Source organism: Manis pentadactyla, chromosome 9, assembly GCF_030020395.1.
Source record: "Manis pentadactyla isolate mManPen7 chromosome 9, mManPen7.hap1, whole genome shotgun sequence".
Classification (NCBI taxonomy): domain Eukaryota; kingdom Metazoa; phylum Chordata; class Mammalia; order Pholidota; family Manidae; genus Manis; species Manis pentadactyla.
The window spans coordinates 19,725,139-19,748,284 of record NC_080027.1 but is presented as its reverse complement, the minus strand read 5'-3'; the positions used below and the strand labels follow the sequence as shown (position 1 = coordinate 19,748,284).

The following is a 23,146-nucleotide window of genomic DNA, read 5'->3' as shown; positions in this document are numbered from 1 at the left end:
GCATCCCATTGATAGCAAAATTATGGGTAGTTAAGATAAAAATGAAAAAAAGTAGAAGGAACTAACGTTTATTAAATATCTTGTATGTCAGATTCTTTAAAGGGATCACAGCATGTGCTTTGAAAAATGCTAAAAGGTAAGCATTATTATTCCCATTTAGTAGATGAAGAAATTTGGTCTTACAGAGATTAAGTAACTTGCGCAAGGTCACACAGCAAGAAAATAGTGGAACTTAAATGAGGGCTTCTTTCTAATAAGTCTAAACCTGAAATATTGGCCATTAGAGTGAAACACGGAGCCCTTGGATTAGTTTTTTATTCTATCACTTAATTTTGACAAGTCTGTTGACCTTTCTGAGCTTCAGTTTCATCTTTGAAATGAGGTTCATGCCTATCTCTAATGAGATTGAAATGCTTTGTTTTTTGACTGGATGCAACAATCAATAATGAAAAAAACAACGAAGTCACTGATTAGAGGTGTAGAAAGGAGATTCAAAGATCTTGATGCTGAAGCAACTGCTCTCTCAATTGTACCATATATTGGTTTGTCGTTAGTGGGATAAGAAAGCCATATTTTTATTTTTCACACAGCAGATAGGTTTACACATTGTATTTATTTTTTTTTAAAAAGAAGGAAACCAGGACTAAATCTCTGAACTGCTTCTGGACTGCCAACTCTATATATGTCCATTTGCCACTGTACTTTCTCTGTACTATGACACCAGGGACATGGGTTAGAAATTCATCATATGACTGGATAATTTTAAGCCAGATCTATTTCAGCTCATATTTAATGACACCCATTAATTAGAAAGCCTGGTAAATCCTGGGTCTTTTCATCCAAGTGCCTTTCATGATGAGCCAGATGCTCTGTACTTCAGGACAAGTGCTTCCCTGACATTTAACTGTATTGCCCTAGAGGAAGGGATGAGATAGAGACATTATTGATTGTAAGTCTTTCAAACTGATGGCATTATGGAATTTCAGCATATCTGAGAAAAGCTTAGCTTTCCTCAGATGGGTCTGCTGCCTTTATTGCTGCTGATAAATGACACTCATGATTTTTTATTCAAGATTTGTAGCCCTGGGAACATGCAAAGAGTTATATTCTCCTCTGTTTTCAGTCATAGATACATCAGGAATAGTGAAACTATTCTTTGATAAGGGCCTGAGGATGATGATGGAAAGCATGGAGACTTAAGGAAAAGGTTAGGGTTTAATTAAGATTGGAAGAGAGGAAAAGAAGGCATAGGGGAGAGTTGGGATGGGAGTAGGAGACAAATCCTGTAGACATTATAATATTGCTAAAATTAACCTTAGATTGATCCAAACTGTATCTTTCTTAGGGTCCCAGAGTCTTGAGAATTCCTGCAGGCTTGAAAGGATGTCAATATGTGAGATGGACCAGACCCACCTGTCCACCCCTTTTGAATATTAGGTAAAGGAGACTGGGAAAAGGGATCCAGTGATCATTAGGTAAAACCAGCCACTTGACAAAAGGGAAAACTGAGGACAGAAAGGAAAAGGGCCTTGTCAGGACCCTCATACGTAGTTAGCAACAGAGCCTAAGTTCCCAGCTCTTATGCTTGGGCTTTGCCCAGCTCCTGATTTTGTTATTATTGGTAACAGGAGTTCCAGAGAAATAACACAATAACTGGAAGCATATCAAAGTCTTTGTTGGCAGATGCATGTCTTATGTTTGTGTCCTCCAGAACCCGGCACACATCTAGCACTTGTAACTTTTTTCTGAAATATAATCAATGGATGTATTCTGGGCTGAGTTAAACCATCCCTCACACCAGTCCCATTCCCCATGTAGTTAACTAAACTTTCTGACTTCCTTTCAGAGAACTCCTTTCAATATCTGTATCTGTTATTCCTCATGACCCTGAAAAAAATATGCTTCAGAGTGACTGGCCATTTATTTTCCCCTCTCAACTCCTGTTTCCATTTCTAATCAACATGAGAGCCAACTTTAACTAAAAAAAAATAATGTATTTTGTTTAGCATGCCCTTCAGAATATTAATTTCTATTACCTCCAGATCATAGAGTTAAGGCTTACAGAAAACCCTTCAGAATTTAAGATCAACTCAGTAAGTAGATGGTTACTTGAACAAGTTTTTTGGAAAGTTAGTTGCATTTTCTATCTCCTCGCACCATCCTTGTACCACCACTATTTACCTGTGGTAATAAAAAGTTTTCATTTTTTGCACCTATTGAGGTTTTATGCCAGTTAGTTTTTTTAAAGCAGCTTTCACATCCTTGTTCCTTAAACTGTAGATCAAGGGATTCAACATGGGAATGATAATCGTGTAGAACACAGAGGCCCACTTATCTTGGTCGAGCGAGTAGCTGGATGTTGGCCTCAGGTACATAAACATGACTGTGCCATAAAAAAGCGTGACACCAGTGAGGTGAGATCCACAGGTGGAGAAAGCCTTAAGGCGGCCTTCAGCCGAGTGCATTTTGATGATTGCAATGAGGATGAAGGCATAGGAGATGAAGATGATGAGGATGGTGCTGAATTCAATGAAGCCACACAGACTGAAGAGCAGGATCTCGCTGATATAAGTGTCTGAGCAAGAAAGGGCCAAGAGTGGTGGGATTTCACAGAAGAAGTGGTTGATGATATTGGAGCCACAGTAACTCAAACTGAAAGTAAGGGAAGTGTGGGCCACTAGACTCACCAGACCAGCCAGGTAAGAGCCCAGCATGAGAGCCCAGCAGACTCGCTTGGACATGAGAGTGCTATAGTGGAGGGGTCGACAGATGGCCACAAAACGGTCATAGGCCATGGCTGCCAGGACATAGCACTCAGCGTCCACAAAACCTACAAAGAAAGCAAACTGGGTGGCACAGCTGGAGAAGGAGATAACCTTGTGCTTTGTTAGGAAGTCAGCCAGCATCCTGGGGGCAATGGCTGAGGAATAGCCCAGGTCGACAAAGGAGAGGTTGCAGAGGAAAAAATACATGGGAGTATGCAGCTGAGGGTCTGTTATGATCAGGATAATCATACCCACGTTCCCCACCACATTGACCAGGTAGACCAAGAGGAAGACCACGAAGAAGATGATCTGCAGCTGAGGGTCTTGAGTGATGCCCACGAAGATAAACTCAGTCACCGCTGAGTGGTTTTCTTTATCCATCTTTTCAATTTTATGTGTGTTTGAATTTGGTTTATTGTCTCGGGTGACTTTTAAAAATCCTCGCAGTAATTAGATGCTATGACCCGTAGGAGAACCCAACAACTTTGGTGGATGTGATGGGTGTGTGTCCTCTCCAGGTGCCCAGGAGATGTTAGTATCTCGGGCTGGCCAATTCTGCTTCTTCAAAGACCTTGGTGCCGTGAAGTCATTTATCACATGGTACCAAATGTTTGACCTGCTCTGTGTAATTATACACCTTAATAACCAATAAAGAAGAGTAACTTTGAGTGTCTTTTCCTTCTTTCTAAAACAAAGCAAATATGAATGCAGATAATTAATAAACATTAACTCTCATTGTAGAGAGGTACAAAAAGAAAAATGAAAGACCCAGAGATCTCAAATTCTAACACATCACACACACAAACACACACACACACACACAGAGGAAGTGAAATACCTGGAGGAGAGCATAAGCAGTATTAGTAAAGGCAGTGACTAATAATTTTTCAAAGCCAGGAGATAGTATTAACTATATGACAGAACTTTGAGTGCTACCACATATTACATGATTACATCCTTACAACAACTCTATAAAGTAGGTTCCATCATTACCTTTATCTTATATCTGAAAAGGGTGAGGTTAAATATTAAGTAGCCTCAACAAAGTCAACAACCACTAAGTAGCAGACCTGGGTCTGTCTAGCTCTAGGGTCCATTTCTCTTTACTGTCTTCTGGTTACACGTGATTTGATGGAGACTGAAACTCTTTATTTTTGTGCTTGCCATTGTTTTTCCTGTCTTGCCTACCATGCATGTACACTGAATTAGTCCTTTGGTTTCCTTGATCTTTAGAATAAATGGGTTTGGCAAGGGGCTTAATCAGGTGGAGGTACACTGTGTCTTTGAACAATTCTATTGCCTAGCCAACAGGTTATTCCATAACAGTTCATGGTTAAGATTCTCAGGAGAAGTAGAGAAAGCATTATCCAACTCTGTGGTCACACAGGAGCATTCAGTTGGTTAACATTTTTCTCCTTGTTGGGATGAATATCTGGTTCATCAAGGAATTCTAAGAAGGAAGTGGGCAAAACCAAAGCAAACCAAACTAAGACATGAAGTAATTTAGAAATAAGTAGCATCCTCTGCCTAAACCTGAACAGATAAGTAAGACTTACCTAGTCTAGTTGGTTTACTGTGTAAGAAAGACAAGAGAGCAAGAGTAATATGTGTCTTTCATGGGGATGTGGATATTCATAATAGCTAATCTAAAATCCTAGGATGGTTGAAAATAGTGCCCTCATCTTTAAATTTCTGCATAGAATGTGATCATTTGCAAGAAAGAAGGGGCTCTAATAAAGAATAATCAGTACCATATCTTTGCCCAAGAGTTTAGAGTTTATGAAGTATTTTTTTATACTCCTATTTAACTAATTCATCATTCTGTGAACACATGCATCATTTCACACATAAGGCCAATTAGGAAACAGGGAAAGCAAACATAAACCTTGGAGAAATTATTTGAAAAATATATTTCACATGTATAACTTCTACCCATAAGAAAGAAAGAACTTTGCAACTCAATAATAAGAAAAGAGTCTAAGAAGAAGTGCCAAAGATTTGAACAGATACTTCACCAAAGATAAATGTGTGAAAGACAAATAAACCCATTAGAAATACTGAAATCATTTGTATTAGGGACATACACATTAAAATCACAATGGGATATTGCTGTATATCTATTAGAAGGGCTGAAATTTAAAAAGCTTGGCCATACTCAGTATTGACAGAGAAGCATAGAAACTGGGAATTTCATCACTGTGGGTAAGAACATGAAATTTTACAATCACTTTGGAAACAGTAAAAAATTAAACATATATGTATCCCTTACTTGACCTAGCCATTCCAGAGAACACCTGGGGACCTCCCAAATTTTAGAATGTCCATAAAATGGAATCCTAGTCAACGATAAAATGGAATCAACTATTGATGAATTCATGATGGATGTAACTTAGGCTGAGAGAAAACAGCCAGACAAAAAAGAATATACCTTAGATGATTCCATTTGTAAAAATCTAGAAACTTCAAGGTGATCAATAGTGACAGACAACAGATGAATGATTACCTGTGTAGAACTGTGTGTGAGGAGGAGTAGGAGGGAGGGATTACCAAGGGGCATAAGAAAACTTGCAGGGGAATGGCTTAGTTTACTATTTTAATTGTAATGATGGTTTCATGGCTGTATACATATATTAAAACATCCTCAGTTTTGTACTTTAAAGATAATCAAGGTATTGTACCTCAGTTATACTTCAATAAAGATGTTAAAAAGGAACAAAGGCCTTGCCCCTATTTGAATTCAACTCATTCTCACTACATGTGAATGCACATGTCATTTCACAGGTTACTTTAAAGAGGGAATAAAAATAGGCTGAGGGGCCCGGCAAAGTCACATGTGAGTCAGTTGCAGACTCAGCAACAGAGTCAGGGATTGCCATTCATATATAGAGCTGTTTCACACCACGATAAGAAAATAACCCACCATGAAAGAAAATATAAAAGATCTACCATTGTCCTGCCATTTCTCATCTTGTTCCGCTTTAGCGAGAGAGAAAAGAATCCTATTGTTGACACTGGAAGAACTCATTCAGTGCCACCTCATCATTTAATGGATGAAGGATCAGACCCAGACATCAAGTTTGAAACAGCAGAGATGTTACTAGTGTGTAGTGGTCAGAGGAGTGTGAGATGCCATGTAAAAAAATGGGACAGGGAGGCAGGACTGATCCACAGCTGGGTAGGTGCTTACCAACTCATTTTACTCAGTTGAAAAACTGATTAGAAAAATCTTTCCTCCCTTATAGGTTCAAGGTTCCAGTTAAATAAGGAAATGTATGGTGAGCTGTTTACCAGTCATAAAGCACCCTGCCTGTTCTTTCTCCTAGTGGACAGATAAACCCAGGCTTTACCGCATACTACTATTTATTTATAGCACACTGCTTAGCTTCTTGGAGTGTCATTTTTTCATTTATTAAATGAGATTAATGCCTACCTTAATAATTCAGGGCAATATATATATATATATTTTTTTATGTATATGTATATATGTATATATACACAAACACACACATATACACAAAATATTTATAGGATATAATAGAATAGATATATAAACATAGACTATGCATATATATAAATGGTGAATTAGTGTTGAATTCAGTGACTGTCATGTTCTAAATGCTTAATGCATTTAGTAATTGCATGTAAATGGAGATGATTTAATTCATTAGGTGAGTGTGTACACATAACTCCCAGAAGAAATGGTCCAGTGCTTTTCACATAAAGATGATGCACTGTGGGCAGCCTTAACCTCTAGGGGAGGTGTGATTTTAATTCTATAGCACTCCTATTAAATGATAAAACAAGTAGAAAAGAGGCTATAAAATTCAAAGAGGCTGATTAAGACAAAAGAAAAGAAAACCTTCATACTGTTCTCTTTTAATCTCATGTAACTAAAGTTTAACCAATCTGACTCTTGAATAAATGGTGTAATCATGAGAAAACATTTCATAGTTAACAGTAAACCCTAATATTTAAAAAAGAAACAAACACAGGCTGAATATATTTTAGGTTTCTGTGCATTGTCTGATTTTGCATGTTTATATGAAAATAATTCTGAAGTAAGAGTCTGGAACCCTGGTTGTAGTCCTGTTTTTTCCACTAGTTATTGTTCAAACCTGATGAATTGCTATTGTAGGTAGGTACTTTCTGTGAAATGAACAAGACAGAGAATGCAAACTCTGTGGAACCTTCCAATTCTAGCAGTTTCTGCATTCAGACTTATGAAATATCTAGAAGCCAAATCCATAGTCTTATCTCCTTTTGAAATTTAAAAATGCCATGGACCTGGTGGTACCATGTAAACCCATGCTCAAAAGAGTACTGGGCACTGTAATGCTCCACAGTGAATAGATGGTGTTTCTCTCTCTTTCTGTCCCAAATACTGACCTGTGACCTGACCTGTTTTCTACCTGTTCATGAGGGGCTGAATGTCTCCGCTCTTCTCGATGGATTACACTGACCAGATACTCTGGGAAGAATCCAGAGATGGTGAATTACTCTGTAAGTGGTCTCTGAGCTGCTTGCTCATCATGTCTTTGCTCCTACGTGCAGGAGGTATTTCAGTTTCAGAGTCACAAATTATCCCCAAAAGAAATGTGATGAAATGATTTCTGCACCCACAGGAGACTCAAAGACTTGATGAGCTGTCAGCCCCCAGGGAATTTCCCTTTCTTTCTGTCAACCTTAGGATAAAAGAAGGAAACAAGGGAATTCTTGTCAGCCACTCCAGTCAGGATGACTGAGTTAGTAGTAAGGGCTGCCTGCCCTGTTTTCACAAGCGTAAGCTGCCTACATACAGTTATTTTTATGGTAATTCAGAAAGCACTGTTTGCTGATGCCTTATATTCCTTTCGATGAAGATGATACTTTTTGTGTTGTGTGCAGTGGCCATATTTAAACTGCATTTTTCATTAAATTAAACTGTATTTGAGAGAATCTGGCATGTGGGTCACATGTCTCTAATATGTAGCAAAATACATTAGTGAGATCTGATCTTTTCTGAGAGCATAGTTTGGTGAACTGAAAAAGGAAACTAACATTTTTTTAGAACACTAGTTCACTAGAGACTCTGCAAGGCTCTTTCACATATATGACCAATTGAATCTTCTAACAATAATATTATTGACTTCTGTTTCAGACGAAGTGAATGACTCGTTGATTCACAGATAAAGTGAGAGTGAGAGTTTCACTTTTTCGGGACCACACAACTTAGAACCGGAAGACTGAGCATGAAGATGCTCATCTGTCTGAGTACAATACTCACACTTTTCCCCTCATTATCAAGCATGATAAGGCTGACATCCACAGGGCAGAGATTCCTATTCCAGGAGATCTAAGGCAACATACCAAAAATTTTTATTTTTGACCCCATAACATATATTTGTAAGGAAAGAAGATGAAGGAAAAGTAAGATTCAAATATTAAAAATGAGACTAATAAAAAAATGCATGCTTATATTTTTTTCATTTCAAGAGATGGCACACAAATTGGTTTCAGCTTCCCATTGCATAAAGGAAAAGGGAGAAGGACAGTTGTGAGATTCTTACTGCCTGTACAATATTTTTTAAAAGCTACTTAATTTGGAAATACTATTTGGCTGGAGGTAAATTTTCATCCTAAAAGAAAGGAGATTCAAGAATAAAATCAAAGTAACTTAAGAAAAAAAGAATATACTCAAATCAGTTTTTCTCTCAGTACCGTTGGTATAAAGAACAGACATAGGGAGCAGCCTCTGGTAGAACAGAGGAACTCGAAATAGGCACCCCACCTCCAAGGCTCCTTCGGGCACAGTTGTACCCAGTGCGGCTGTAGCTTGCTCCATGGAGAGATATACCTTGGCTTTCCATTCCTTCATTCCCCTTGACTTTTTCCATTTCTTGACTTTCAGCCTTTGCATGTCCTTAAGCCCAAAGTGAAATCTTTTAGACAATACAGGGTTGGATCTTGACTTTTTTAAAATCCAGCTTCTCTGATTGTATTCTTAAACTTCATTTCATGGCAAAAAAAAAATGAACTTCTAAGAACACTGACATATTCTCTTATTTGTAATACTGGTCTTCAAGTCAAACATTGGTTTGAAATAAATATTATTCTTTCACTTCTCCAACCACACAATAATCCCCTTTGTGGATGTACCATTGTCTATCAAGTATCTTGTTGGTAGAGATTTGAGTCCTTTCTGATCTTTTACTATTAGAAGAAAAAAATGCAATAATAAATACCTTAATGCTTAGGCTTTTTCCTACTTTGGCCAGTACATCACCTGGGTGGGCTCCTAGAAGAGGTACTGTGGGGCTGCAGGGAAATTTCACGCTCAAGTTTCCAATTTCCCCCTAGCAATATGTGAGTGCCTGTTTTCCCACAGTCTTTTCCAATGAAGTCTGTTGTCAAATGTTTGTATTTCTCATCTAAATGTATCTATTTTCTCTTTCTCTCATCCTTGCTCTCATTGTCTTAATTTGCCAATCTAAAAGTTGGGAAATGTTCACTGAAGGTGCTCATAATTTGTATTTTTTTGTATTAGAAATAACGTCAGTCCAGTTGTAAATTTTGGTCTCTCAGCCCCAGATTCATCCATCTTTGTCTTGCTTTGGTGATATTAGACCTGGACATGGGGAACATTTCCTCTTTTCCAGAGAATGCTGGAAGGATGCTGCAGGAGGAAAAGACTCTCTTTCTGACATCTGTGGGCTCTTCCCTTGTGGTTTGATGGTAGGTGGCAGCCAGCAAAATGTGGATACCCAGTGGTGCTCACCTTTCATAAATGTTACCAGCAGTCCCATAAGCAGTTCCACCAGCACCCCAGGGGGATAGCTGCCTAGTGAGTTGCAGTGGAACCCTACTGAGTGTGTTTCTGCTCAGCAGACCTGGCCAAGGAATGTCTCTCCATAAAGCGAGCAACAGCCACACGGGGTATAACTATGTCCAAAGGAGCCTTGGAGGTGGGGTGCCTATTTCAAGTTCCTCTGTTCTACCAGAGGTAGTGGCTGCTCCCTATGATCTGTTATTCCTTATACTTATACTTATGGTGCTGAAAGAAAAATTAATTAGAGTATCTTCTTAAAGTGGCATAGTTAATGTAAATGATCATCAGGTATTGATCAATCTGTTTCAGACTGTGTCTTTTATATGGAAGATATATTTGAGAAAATGGAAAACTTGGTAAGTCTCAATACAGGCTACCTAGGCTGATGACTATTTTTCACTCTGGATGGTAAGGAAGAGTACCATAGTAAGGGAGGCTCTTATTTATTAATAATCTATATACATGCATTTGATGCAGCAACTCAGATTCATTAATTTATCTACAGAGTCACCCTATGGAGTGAGCTTTCATATTCACATTTAGAAATGAAAAACACCAAGGCATAAAGAGAAACAGTGCGATACCCAAAGCCATACAACCAGAAAGACACAGAGCCAAGACTGAAAGCCAAGACAGCCCTTATTCTTGCTGCCTCCCTGTGCCTCCTCCAACCAGCCCCTCACGATGATCTAGTGTAACTGCACACAAAGCCCCTAAGGAAGGCAGGATCACAGGGAGATATAACCTGTTATTTGGTGGATTCTTTAAAATCTCCCAGGAAAACCAGACACCAACTATCAAGGGAGACAGGCAAAAGATGTTTAGTGGAAGTTAGGAAAATGGCACTGAAATTTCATCCTCCACTGGGCCCAGGTGTCCCAAGAGCAAAGGAAGGGAATGTGAAAGGGACATATGATTTTCTTAGTTTCAGAGGGCAAAACTAAGTAGATTAAGATGAGGTGACATGAGGGATGTGGTCCCTAGAGACTAAAGAACCAAGAAATATATCCTATTTAAAAGAAGTCAGAATGCTTACCCAAGTCTGCTCTAGAGACTCTACAATTGGAAATAACTGCCAACAATTTTACACTGCAGCGATATATCCCACATCTTCAAATTTATTTTACCCTAATAAAACAATTCGGAGGCTTATCTTTAAGGAAAAGTAAAAGAAAGAAGGAGGCAATTTCTGCAGAATGCAGAGGAACTCTCTCATGACAGGGAAGGTGTACAGCAGTTCGGTTTTCCTGTCTCTATAATGGATGGTGTCTGAAGTCCATTCCAGCTGTGCCTGCTGCTTAAACTGAGAGAATTAGAGTGGATGCCTCTTCCAAGAAGAAGGGTCTATGGTTTTTATTTGTTTGTCTTTGTGTGTGTGTGTTTGGTAAACGCAAGCATTGGACAGGAACAAGCAAACGGATTAAATAGAAGACAACAGTGGTAAAGGTAAGGAAAAGATATAAAGGGTTCTGTTCTGCCCATGTAACTTACTGAGTGGAAGAAAACTTCACAATCCTGTTACTTTCTCTAGTCACCCATAAATCCAAAGTTCCAAGAGCACTGAGTGGCTAAGAAATATGTCAAATAAATGCTCTGTCCATTTTTGTTGTTACAAGATTTGTAAGTCATTAGAAGAAATGTAAGCAGCAATAAATAATATGATTTTAAGACCTCATGAAACACCAGCAGTTCTCAGGAAATCTCACCATTTTTACAAACTCTTAGCAGATCAAGAATCTCTGAAGTAGAGGGTTTACTACAAAATATCAGCAGGGGGAGGGAGAACATTACAGAGAGGTAGAAAATACATTTGTCAGAGTAGAGAAGAGATGGAGGCATGTAATTCACAGCACCACAAGTAAAACAAATAGTATTATGCTTGTAACTCAAATTAATGAACCCAAGTTCTAAAAAATTTTTTGGCAACTGTAATGATATTTTCTCTTCAGGAAATACATGGATTTTTTTTAATGTAACTAAATGCATTCTAGCATATTAATGAAGTTTTGAGAGTTACGATATCAGTTGCTCTGTGTACTAGTTCTCACATCTTTTAAGAAAGTCATTCTCAATAACCTCAGATGTTAAAAAAATAAGGTTATATTGGCTGGATATAAATTAGGCTAACTGTGAAGTGGAGAAGAGCCACAAATCTTTTGTACCTCCCATTTCCTGGGAGCAAAAAGAGGATTATAATACTGACTAACTCATAGGATTCAAATAAAATATTGCAGGAAAAATACTTAACGCAGTGCCTGTAGAGCATAGATAATGCTCAGTATATTTTAGCACACTTCAGTACTTGTTTTTGCTCATCATTATCTTTCTTTGTGTGTCTAGCACATACACAAAAATGTCTGCGGGATTTTATTTTTTTCACTATTTTTGATAGAATAATATTCTCAGGGAAACTTCTTAGTTGAAGATGGGAGAAAAATCTTCCTTCCTTATTTTTAATTTCCTCTGGAGATATTCCTTGAAGTTCAAATAGCAACATTATTCCAAGGAAGAAAACCTGGGCTGTACATATGTTCAGCATGATAGGGAGAGAAGTGGTGTAATGTTGTGGGATACCAAATAATTTGGCATTAAGTACAGGATTTTTCTAGCCCATGATTCACCATACCACCTATTAGCTGAGAAAGCTTGCACTTCACTAACCTCATCTAATGAAAGATAATCTTATCTTACTCTTGAAATAATACTGCAATCTCTCCTTCATTTATTTATGGTGAGGCTCAGATTAGATAATGGGTGCAACACTATGAAAGCATTATAATACCACATAAAACTGCCAGGTTTTATTATTGGTTAGGGTACTGAGCCCCTATCCCAATGGAAACTAGGTGGCGAAAAGCATGGATAGGCACATCTGTGTGCAGCAGTGTCTGTGAGAACAGAGCCATTCTTGCCCTCTTCTCCCCAACTGGGCTCAGAAGACCCATTATCTCCAAGTTAGCACAGGTACTGGTTTACTTTGGCCCCAGATCTTAATTTTAGACAGTCAGAAAAGTTCCTGATGTGACTGATAAAAGATTTAAAACTTTGGCTAAGCTATGATTTGACAGCTAGCCCAGTACAGTTTTATGTATTGTTAAATAACCTAAGGTCATGGAAGGGGTAAAGAATTGGAGTGAAAGTGGAGAAGAATTCCACTGGAACTGTTGCCTAAACATTTCCTTGGAAGATTCTAGCTGGACATCTGTTTTGAGTTTCTTTCTTTCTTTTCTTTCTTTCCTTCCTTCCTTCCTTCCACCCTCCCTCCCTCCCTCCCTTTCTTCATTCCTTCTTTCCTTTCTTCCTTGACTTTACATCAAGTCCAACACACTTTTTACTATGTTTTGCACTTTGTATTCCTCCGTTAGATTTTATGTGTGCATATGTCAGGTAAAAGATGTTTATAGTTTTGTCATGTATTTATCCAACCAAATGCCATGTTCCATCTTCTCTCAAATTGCAGCTCAAATGATCAGCTCTATGAAAGAGGTCCAAGTCAGGAATCGAACAGCAGTGACAGAATTTATCCTCTTAGGACTCTCGGACAATTCAGATTTACAAGTTGGCCTCTTTGGATTGTTTCTGTTCATCTACATGGCAACCATGGTGGGTAACTTGGGGATGATGATATTGATTAAGATGGATCCCCATCTTCACACTCCCATGTACTTCTTTCTCAGCAGCCTCTCCTTTGTTGACGCCTCTTACTCTTCTTCTGTCACTCCTAAGATGCTGGTGAACCTTGTGGCTGAGAATAAAGCCATTTCTTTCCATGGATGTGCTGCCCAGTTTTACTTCTTTGGCTCCTTCTTAGGGACTGAATGCTTCCTGTTGGCCATGATGGCATACGACCGCTACGCAGCCATTTGGAACCCTCTGTTATACCCGGTTCTCATGTCAGGGAGAATTTGCTTCTTTCTAGTAGCTACCTCGTTTTTAGCAGGCTTTGGGAATGCAGCCATACACACAGGAATGACTTTCAGATTGTCCTTTTGTGACTCTAATAGGATCAACCATTTCTACTGTGACACCCCACCCCTGCTCAAACTCTCGTGCTCTGACACCTACATCAATGGCATGGTGATCATGGCTTTCTCCAGTTTTAATGTCATCAGCTGTGTTATGATTGTCTTCATTTCTTATCTGTGTATACTCATTGCCATCTTGAGAATCCCTTCATTAGAGGGAAGACACAAAGCATTCTCCACCTGTGCTTCCCACCTCATGGCTGTCACCATATTCTTTGGGACAATTCTCTTTATGTACTTGCGTCCTACATCTAGCTACTCAATGGAGCAGGACAAGATTGTCTCTATCTTTTATACAGTTGTGATCCCTATGCTAAATCCCCTCATCTACAGTTTGAAAAATAAGGATGTGAAAGAGGCCCTAAAGAAGATCTTACAAAAATACATACTGTAAAGCCATATTACCTATCATCTTGTTATGTAGAAGAAAATGTTTTCACATTAATTTTATTGTCTGATTGTGTATGTTCTTTTTCTGTATTAAACTTGATGTTTACAATGAGGTATACTTCTTAATCCCTCAGGGGCTTATTTGTTTATCCATGGGCTTCTATGATAAATCAGCATAATGTGGAATGGTGGTATCTGGTAAAGTATCAAACTATTTGGAATTGGCTGAGCTGGACTTAAGTTCCAATTTTAATATGTAGTTTTTCTTAATCTCAATTTTATTATGTACACATTGGTGTCTTTGACTGGGATCTAGGCAACAGACTCTGAGATAAATATCTGTATGCAGGAAGTTTACTGAAAATAATACCTATAAGGGAGTGAGGGAAGCAGGATTGTGTAGAAGTTGAATTGTGATGAAGTTGCAAGAGAGTACTCAGCCTTTTCCACATGGAGCCCTGGGATCGAGACGATCTTGCAGAAATATTCCAAATTCTGAAAATGGCCCAGGTGTTTGTATCTCCATAATGACCAGTTTTAATATGGGTCACCCATTGGAAAGGGTATAATCTTGGGCATGGAAATTCCTTTCAGCAAGGGAATTCCAACAGTGCAGCTCAGCTGTGAAGTGTCAGTTGCCAATACACTTGGAAACTGGGGAAATAAATACTTCAAGCCTAAAGGGTGAATCTGGATGGAATACTCGCATCCATTAAAAATGACAACACTATTCCACTCACATGGTTGTCAAAAGTACCAAGCTATATACAAGAGAACATCTCACCAGGTATTATAATAATATGGGTACCACAGCAATAATGCAGGACTATTTTATTGACTGTGCATTATTTTGACAGTAGTAACGAATTTGCCTTAACTTTTTAATCTCTACTTCTCCCAAGGTTTCACATCGATTTCAATGAACATTTATCACAGTAAATTATGGAGTTTCTAGTCATTTATAAGTTCACTGTTTGGAAATCTCGGCATGATCCTATTAATCAAGATTGTCTCGTGTCTCCACACTCCAATGTACTTTTCCTCAGTAACTTGCCCCTACTTGCCTTTTGTTATTCTTCTGTCATTGTCCCTAATATTATGCTGGTAAATTTCTGGGTGAAGAACCCAGTCATTTCACTTAATGAATGTGTCACTCAATTCTGTTTTGGTTCTTTTGCTGGCATCGAGAGCTTCCTGTTGGCCGTGATGGCCTGTGATGGTTTTGTGATCATCTGCAGGCCTCTCCCTTCCACAGTCACTATGTTCCCACCACCTTAACGTCCTACTGGTGTTGGCCACACACCTTGTAGGTTTTCTGAATGCTGCCGTTCACACTGGCTCTACTTTCCAACTGCCTTTCTTCCTCTGAAATGTCCTCAACTACTTTTTCTGACACTCCACCCCTCCGGCAACTCTCTTATTCTGACACATACGTCAATGAGGTTGCTATTTTTGCTTTTGCCTGTTTTCATGAACTGCGTTGCCTCCTGGCAGTTCTCATTTCTTACCACTCCAGCCTTGCTGCCTTCTTGAGGATCCATTCTCCTGAGGGGAGGCACAAAGCCTTCTCTACCTGGTCTTCCCACTTAATGTTGGTCACAATCTTCTCTGGCACCGTCCTGTTCATGTGTCTGCACCCCAGCTCCAGCTTCTCAGTGGTCCAAGGAAAGTGTTATCTGTATTGTATATAGCGGTCATCCCTGTGTTAAATCCTCATCTACAGTCTGAGAAACAAGGAAGTCAAACTTCCATAGATAAATTTTTCAAAACAACCTCTATTTGCTTCTGTACTTAGAGTCATAAAAGCATTGTATCTTAGGAATCTAAGGGAACTTAGAAATGACCAAATCCATCTCCATTCACTCTGACTCGATTTGACTCTGTCATGAGGGTTTGTTTTTTTTTTATAGGGGAGTTTGTACAAATGTCCAAGGCATCCTGGGGAATATGGTCACTGTGTATGACTCCCACTTATTATACAGAACCTACATGCCTGAGAATAACCAAATATCACATCTCATCTCCCTGTTCAGAGTTATAAAACCCAGCATAAAAGAAGCTGACACAGAGAAAGGCTGAGTGGCAGAAGGAATGATGCCATCTTCCGGCTTCTTCTCTGTGTGACGACTCCGTGATGGGATGGCGGTGAAAGTAACTTGAAGAGGACAGGTGACAAGGAACAGACTAAGCCATAAACACCCAGAGGACCGAAAAAATGCTTAGAGACTGCCTGCTGCTCCAGCAAACCAGAGAGAGAAATATCAGTACTAAATCCTGGTAGAGGTGCTGAGTCAACTCAGCAAATAGCACGTGTGCCTCCTCTGAGCCAGTCTGTTCTAAGCACAGGCATCCAGCAGTGCAGAAAACAAACAACAAAACACATACTTATTATAAAAATGTCCTAGTGAGGGTGACAGGCATCAAATTAAATAATTAAGTCAATAATATGCTAACCAGAAGAAGAATAAAGCAGAGAAAGAGAATAGAGAGTGATGGGGGCGGGGATAGGGAGCCCAGATTTGAGCGGGGAGATTGTCCAAGACCTCTCTGAGATGACGATACATTTTTGAGCAACTTGAGAATGTTCTAAGGAAAAGGAAAAGCAAGTGCAAATGTTCAAGTAAGAATGCCCTTTGAGCTACAAATAAAACGTATGTGTCAACATGAGTGTGTAGAATTCAGTTGGAGAACTGCAAGCATTTCTGGCCAAGAGGTTCCATGAGAATGAAATGACCCATTGTGTTGCACAGCTGTCTAACGAGATTATCAAACACCCTTTCATGAGGACAGTTGAATAAAAGCATGAGGCTCTGGAAGTCAAGAGTTATTTCAAGACTACCAGCAAAAACACCTGAATGAAGGGGGATTTATGTCTTGGCATAAGAAGACAGAGGAGGGATTTGCTGGAGCAGAAAGAGCACAGAATATGGAGTCAGAGGCACTGAGTTTTAGACTCAGCCATGCCTACTGATTATTGGTACAATCCCCAGTAGTCCCATTGCACTATAAGGAGCATCCCTCTTTCCTCATTTTCAGATCCCATAGGAGTAGGGAGTAGCGTGTTAAGGGCTCACTACTCAGGCCTGCAGCACACAATTAATTCAGGCAGAGCCAGTTGCTTCCCTCAGCACCATGCTTTTTGCCACAGCCCCTGCCCTTTCAAGCATGTTAACATTGGTCCAGGTTAAGCCACTGTTTCTGAGAATATTTTGAGTGTGGGTAAAATCCCTCTGCAATCACATCTACCATCATTCGAAGAAATCCCTTTACTACAGAAAGATCAATAAGCTTTGGAGAGTTCTTCCAGCCTTCATTCCATTTCCTGCTTCTATGCCTAAATGCTCAGTTTCTTTTCCTTTGTCAGAAATGCCTTCTTCCCACATGGTAGCTCTCCATTCATCTTCAAGCACAGGTACATGTTTCTCCCGCTTGTGTAAAACCTCTCAGAACAGACACAAAGCTTCCATCATTGCCTCTAGTGAGCTCTCCCCACTGGCCTGCCTCCCACAAGTAAGGACATAGGTAATTCTATTGTTACATAGAAATAGAGACATGAGCAGGTGGAGAGAGAATAAAGCCAGTAAAGCTCACTAAAATGGGCTCAAAGAGTTAAGCAGATAAATTCAGAGAGCTAGAAAGGTGTCGAGTTAATTAGTTAATTAGTTGACGTTTCAAGTGGCAGTGAAATAGGACAAGGGTCATGCCATTTTACACTATACTTAGCCTACGAAAATGGCTCATCTTAACCATCAACTTAAGCCATATGTTGTACCTCTTCTTTCAGCCCCTTAAGTAAGTAACTAAATAACCAGGACAGGAGATGGACTACCAAAATATAAACAAACCTACGTGGATAAAGAATGCCAAGATCTGGACCAACACAATCACCTAAATAACCCTATTCTTAAGACAAACCTTCAAAGGAATTATGAATCACCTGTATACATCATGCCTTATGCTGACCCCTACCCAAAAGGAGCTCTAAATCCCCAAACCCTTAAGTGCACCTCCTCTCTGAGGTTGCCTGCATTCCTCTTTCTTTTAGTGTGTTACAAGTTTTCACTCTTGTCTTTGTTCTACTCTAGATAAGTAGGGAGGGGCTACTCACAGCTCTGATTTGGCTTTGCAAGTTCCCATCACCTGGGTGACTGCAGCTGTGCAATCATGCTTTTTAATACCTGCCTGTAAAACTCCTTTCTTTACAGTTGGGAAGTTCTCAGAACATAATCTCACTCAATCCAGTGTTCTGCGGCTCCCCCAAATCCTGGGGTGGTAGGAATTTAGTTGCCTCACTGTGTAGATTCAAGAGGACACTGGATGCCAGGTTACCCTGGCTTTAGGAGTTGGCAAAGGATTTGCCCAATGCCAATCAGGAGTTCAGTGAGCTTCCCTTCCTCCCTCTGTTCTTCCTTGCTTTCTGCTTCCTACAAGCCAGCTGCCATTCCCTGCTAGTCTCACTTTAGTGAGTTCCTTCCACTCTGACTTCCTGCATTTCCAAACCAAATTCTTCCCCGACACTATCATAAGCTGTTGTATTTTTTACAAAGGTTTGGTTTCTCCCAATAAACTTTTACCTTCTTGAGGTCAGTCTCCATGCCTTAGCTGTCTCTCTTGTCCATAGTGCCTTGCAGAGTATCTAGAATACAGTAAATGTTAGATCGATATGCAGTTTGGGGGATAAAGATGAGCACTGAGAGATCTGCTTTTGAATCTTGGCTCCACAGGCCTCACAATTTATGACCTTGAACAATCTACGTCTCAGCACCTCTGTAAATCATTTCTATGATACAGCTCATCTTTAAAATAGATATAATAATCACATTCACAAGATTGCTGTAAAGGTTAAGATGGGGTGACTCTTTTAAAGCACTCACCAGAGAGCCTGTAACATAATAAGCACTCAATAAATATTATTATCGTCATAAAGGAGAAGCTTGAGGAATTCCTTTCAGTGACAGCAAATATCACATATTCTTGTCATTTAAAGATTGGGAAATGAGCTGAAAATTATTCAAGGGAGAATGAATATGTTTGTTACAAAAATCTATCTGTATAGGTGTGTGTATGTTTAAAGAATTATAGTCTAAGTTAAACAGATACACAAGGGTTATGTCTCTACACTTGGTGTAGAGGAAAGAGTACGAATTCCTTAATTAGATTGCTCTTAGTTTAATTCTTGGCTGTGTTTACTTTTGAGTTTATGGGCCCATTAATTATGTGCTCTGGGCTTATTTTCTTGTCTATAATAAGACCTGCATGATATATACTCCATAGAGTTGTTTGACAATTGAATAAAGTTCCCAGAAAGGTTGTTTTGCAAGGAATAGGTTCTCAAAATAATCGATCTCCTCTTTTTCTTTGAGCAAGATTCTCCTGAATAAACTTAAACCAATTTTTGGTTAATTATCTTTTTAGACACTTTCAAAGCTATGAACTACTGTGATGCCCAAGGCGCCAAATGCTCTGGGGAGCCTGAGCTGGTATAAGTTTTCTGGATCCACTGGGCAGCCCTTTGCTGGGAGGGACTTGAGTTTCAGTCAGTGTCCTGGTCCTGGGAGAGGTAAGCAATGTTTCTGCTGTCATCATCAGGGTTGGTTGTAAGACTAAGAAACACAAAACTCTTCCAAAAGATGATTTAGGTATTACTTAGAAGCATTTATGTGGCCCCACGTGTACATAGTACTTACCTGTAACATCACTGAATTTCTCAACATTATTCTATTGGTTTTGAGTGAAAGTGTTATAACCAAAAAGAGAGGGACCCATGGGGCCCACTGGCAATGGTTAATTTAACATCAAATATGAAAGAAGGTGGTATACTGGTTAAGTACCAGGACTCTGGAATAAGAAAACACCACCTATGAATTATATTATTACAAGCTACTTGTTAAAATTCAATTTGGTCGTTTTCAAAATTATTGCTTTTAATCTTTAAACATAGCTATGATGGATGTTGTGGGAATGCATAAAATGGTGCCTCTGAAATACTAAGCACAGTGTTTGGCTCAGAGTAAAGTATGTAAAATTTTCAGCCATTATTTTTATAAATAATCAAACTCCAGAAGAATTATGGGAATCAGAGAATAATCAGACCAGAAGATACTAAGATGGAGTCCAGGAGTTTTCAATGTTTTCCCACTGGAAGCTCCTTTTATTTCTCAAGAATCACTTTTTTATCAATAATTGACACCAGGGTTCTTGTTCATGGAGTTGAAGAATGAACTTTGCAAACACTCAAAGTAGGAGAGAAAGTGAGAGGTTTTATTTAGAGATAAAGTGAGGGCAGAGCTCCTGGTGTGACAAGCAAGATTGTAGTTGTGCTTTGTCTAGGGGTTTTATAGGCGGTTGAGAGACAACGGGCTAGGGATGCAGACCCACTAAAAAGTCCCTACATGTTTATTTTTGAAGAGACAGTAAGTTTCTTATCAGTCTTCTGGGTTATTTTGCAGTTAACTTAACACAAGAAATATACTGCTTTGATTCTTTCCCAGAATAGCAGCTTCTTGGTCTGGGAGCATGTCAATCAAGACTGCCTGACCTGTTTCCAAGGTGGGCTGAGTTATTGTCTGTTATGTTAAGGAACTTATTTTTTGACTTCTTGGGTTTTTAAATGCAATCTTGTCTTTAAGATGAAGTGCTTCCTGTTTTACTATGTTGTTTATAACTAGGCTTGCTTGCCATTATTACTTGCCCATGCTGCAAATTCTTTGATTTAGGGCTGGAGGAAGAAAAGCAGCATTTGGGTAAAGTTAAAGAAAATAAACTGGACCTTTTAGCAGGCTAAAGTAAACCTTAACAATAGCCTGATTTAATTGACACAATGAAGACATGGACTATGCTGAGGTGTTTTGTTATCTGGGGGATATTTAAACATTCAGGCCAAGTTACTCCTGGGTCTTTAGTTTTAACTAAGCTCACTGAAGAATGCTTATATTCCTAGTTTGATATTTTACTTTAGAGAAGTAAATTACTTTGCTTAATTGTTTAATATGGAGTTTTGATAGGGGTCTTATTCTGCAGGCCCTCACCCTACTCTGTCTACCCATGGTCCCAGTCACATAATTTTGCCCAATAGAAAATTTTTCTCAGTTTGTATTGTTGGTGAGCAAGAAATTTCCTCTTCGCCTTGAAGTTCTTCTATCTGGCTTATGACTCAAATTGACAGGAGACCAATTAAAGTAGAAAAAAACAAACTTTATTTCTTTAAATATAGGGAATTTATAGACATAGATTACAACGTCATTCAGGGAGAATGAGGTATAAATGTCACCTTGAACCAAGGAGAAAGGTTCTTAGACTTCAAAGGAAAATGAAAGTAATTCACAGAAATATGAAGAGAATAAATGTTTGATAAAGAAAATACTTAATGGGTAACAGAAACAATGGGGTACAGGGAACTTTTAACAAACAGGCTCTGTGCATCCCTTCTTGTTAGTCACTCCCGGGTCACACTATAGTCCAGCCATGTGCAGGGACAGCTCTGCTCCTGGAGTCGGTCCTCCATCTGAATTCCTTTTATGCATTTGTAGCGGGAGAGGCTGAATCATCTTCCTGAGTCTTTTGAGCCTTAATGGTTTTCACCTCCAAATATCTGCATGTCACAGCACAATATGTTGGGGTAGCCTGCTTCCGACCCTAAAGTATGAAGTCTTTCATTGAAAATAAACAGCCCACAATATCTCATAAGAACCAACAAGCTAAGATAAGATAAACATTGAAGGGGTCCATGTTTCCCAGAAAAAACAGATGGGAAAGAGTATGGTGTTAAAACGAAATTCATCTGAGTAAATTTAAAGATCTCATTGGCTTTGTCAGTTCATGAATGGCAGTATCCCACTAGGAAGGACACAGATGCCTGAGATACTTTAAAGAATAGAGAGTCTTTATAACAAAAGAGGATGGAACAAGGAAGGTATTAACAAAACCAAAGAAAGGATTGTTTCAGGCAAGGACACCTTCTTTTGGGGAAGAGAGAAGCAGGGTTTTTGTCATGTAGATACCTCACTAGTGACTATCAGGAAATTTCAAATTGACACTTGAGAGGTCACTTTCCTGGGATAGGTTGAAACTGTAATTCAGTCTCTGCAGTCTTGTGTGAAAGGGATGCGATCTCAACAGTCCAAGCAGGTTTATTACTAAACCTGATAGGGACCCCTCTTTTCTGGCCGCAGAACAAAGAAGGTGTCTTTTACAGGCTAAGAAGCTTTTCATGGCCAGGTTTTTTGGCAGGTTTTTTGAAGGGAGAGGTCAGGGGAAAGGTGGGCCTGTGGCTTGCTGAGGTGTCCTCTGGAGAATGCTTGTAGCCTAAGTAAGATGACACCCAGGTCTCTCTGAGACGGTGGGTGGGCTTATTCAAACCGGCAGCCCTCCCTTCCAGATCCTGGATCCTGTGATTGTGTGTGGCGGGGTGGGAGGGGGCACAAGGACTCCATGTGGGGCTCTTTTGTTTTAGCAATAGCTCTGTGAACTTTATAATCTTATCGTTTTATTTCATCCTTTTTTACATATTATTCCTAAAACTGTCTCTATCCTGTTTTTTCTTATAATTTCCTGAGTATTTTCTTATGTGTACAGATACTGTTAGGATATAGGAATTTGTAATGGCTGTACCGTGTCCAGGAATATGGAAGCACTGAAAAGAAAATACTTGATTCTCTAAAACCATTAAAAACAAATGGAGTTCAATATTTCAGATATAGATAAGTAACAATTTAAGCTGAGGAGTGATTTATCAAAAAAACAATGTGATATTATGAAGAAGACCAAAGTCCAGAAGATAGAAATTATAAGTCTATACCTCCTGTAGTTGAACAGTTATCCTTCAAGGAAAAATAACAAACAACCCAGAAATTTGAAATTCACTATTGTTAAAGTCATTAGCAAGGAGTCCTTCAGACTGAGCTGGTTTTCATACTTTGGTAGACTATGTAAGCAAACCAAAACCTAAGCCAGAGTCATAAATTGGAGAAAAACAAACTGAATGAGATAAGGCAGGGACCTGGGACAAGCATCATAGTTAACTTTTACTGCCTAAGATGAAAAATTTTGAGATATAAACAGTAGAGTAAAAGCAGGAAACAGTCCATCTTAAAGCTAAGATTCCATTTTTAAAGATAGGAAGTTAAGAAGTAAGATTCCTAACATATTTTTTAGAAAACAGA

General features: G+C 39.1%; 2 protein-coding genes across 2 annotated transcripts; one reads left to right on the top strand and one right to left on the bottom strand.

Moving 5' to 3' along the window:
• Nucleotides 1-2,213: 2,213 nt before the first annotated feature.
• On the bottom strand, nucleotides 2,214-3,146 carry LOC118908068 (olfactory receptor 1019). The gene has a single exon (XM_036877131.2). It carries the CDS (start codon nucleotides 3,144-3,146, stop codon nucleotides 2,214-2,216), a length of 933 nt encoding a protein of 310 aa, XP_036733026.2.
• Nucleotides 3,147-13,035: 9,889 nt separating this feature from the next.
• LOC118908089 (olfactory receptor 5AP2) lies at nucleotides 13,036-13,989 on the top strand. Its single transcript, XM_036877148.2, has one exon. The coding sequence runs from the start codon at nucleotides 13,036-13,038 to the stop codon at nucleotides 13,987-13,989; it is 954 nt and encodes a 317-aa protein (XP_036733043.2).
• The last annotated feature ends 9,157 nt before the right edge of the window (nucleotides 13,990-23,146 follow it).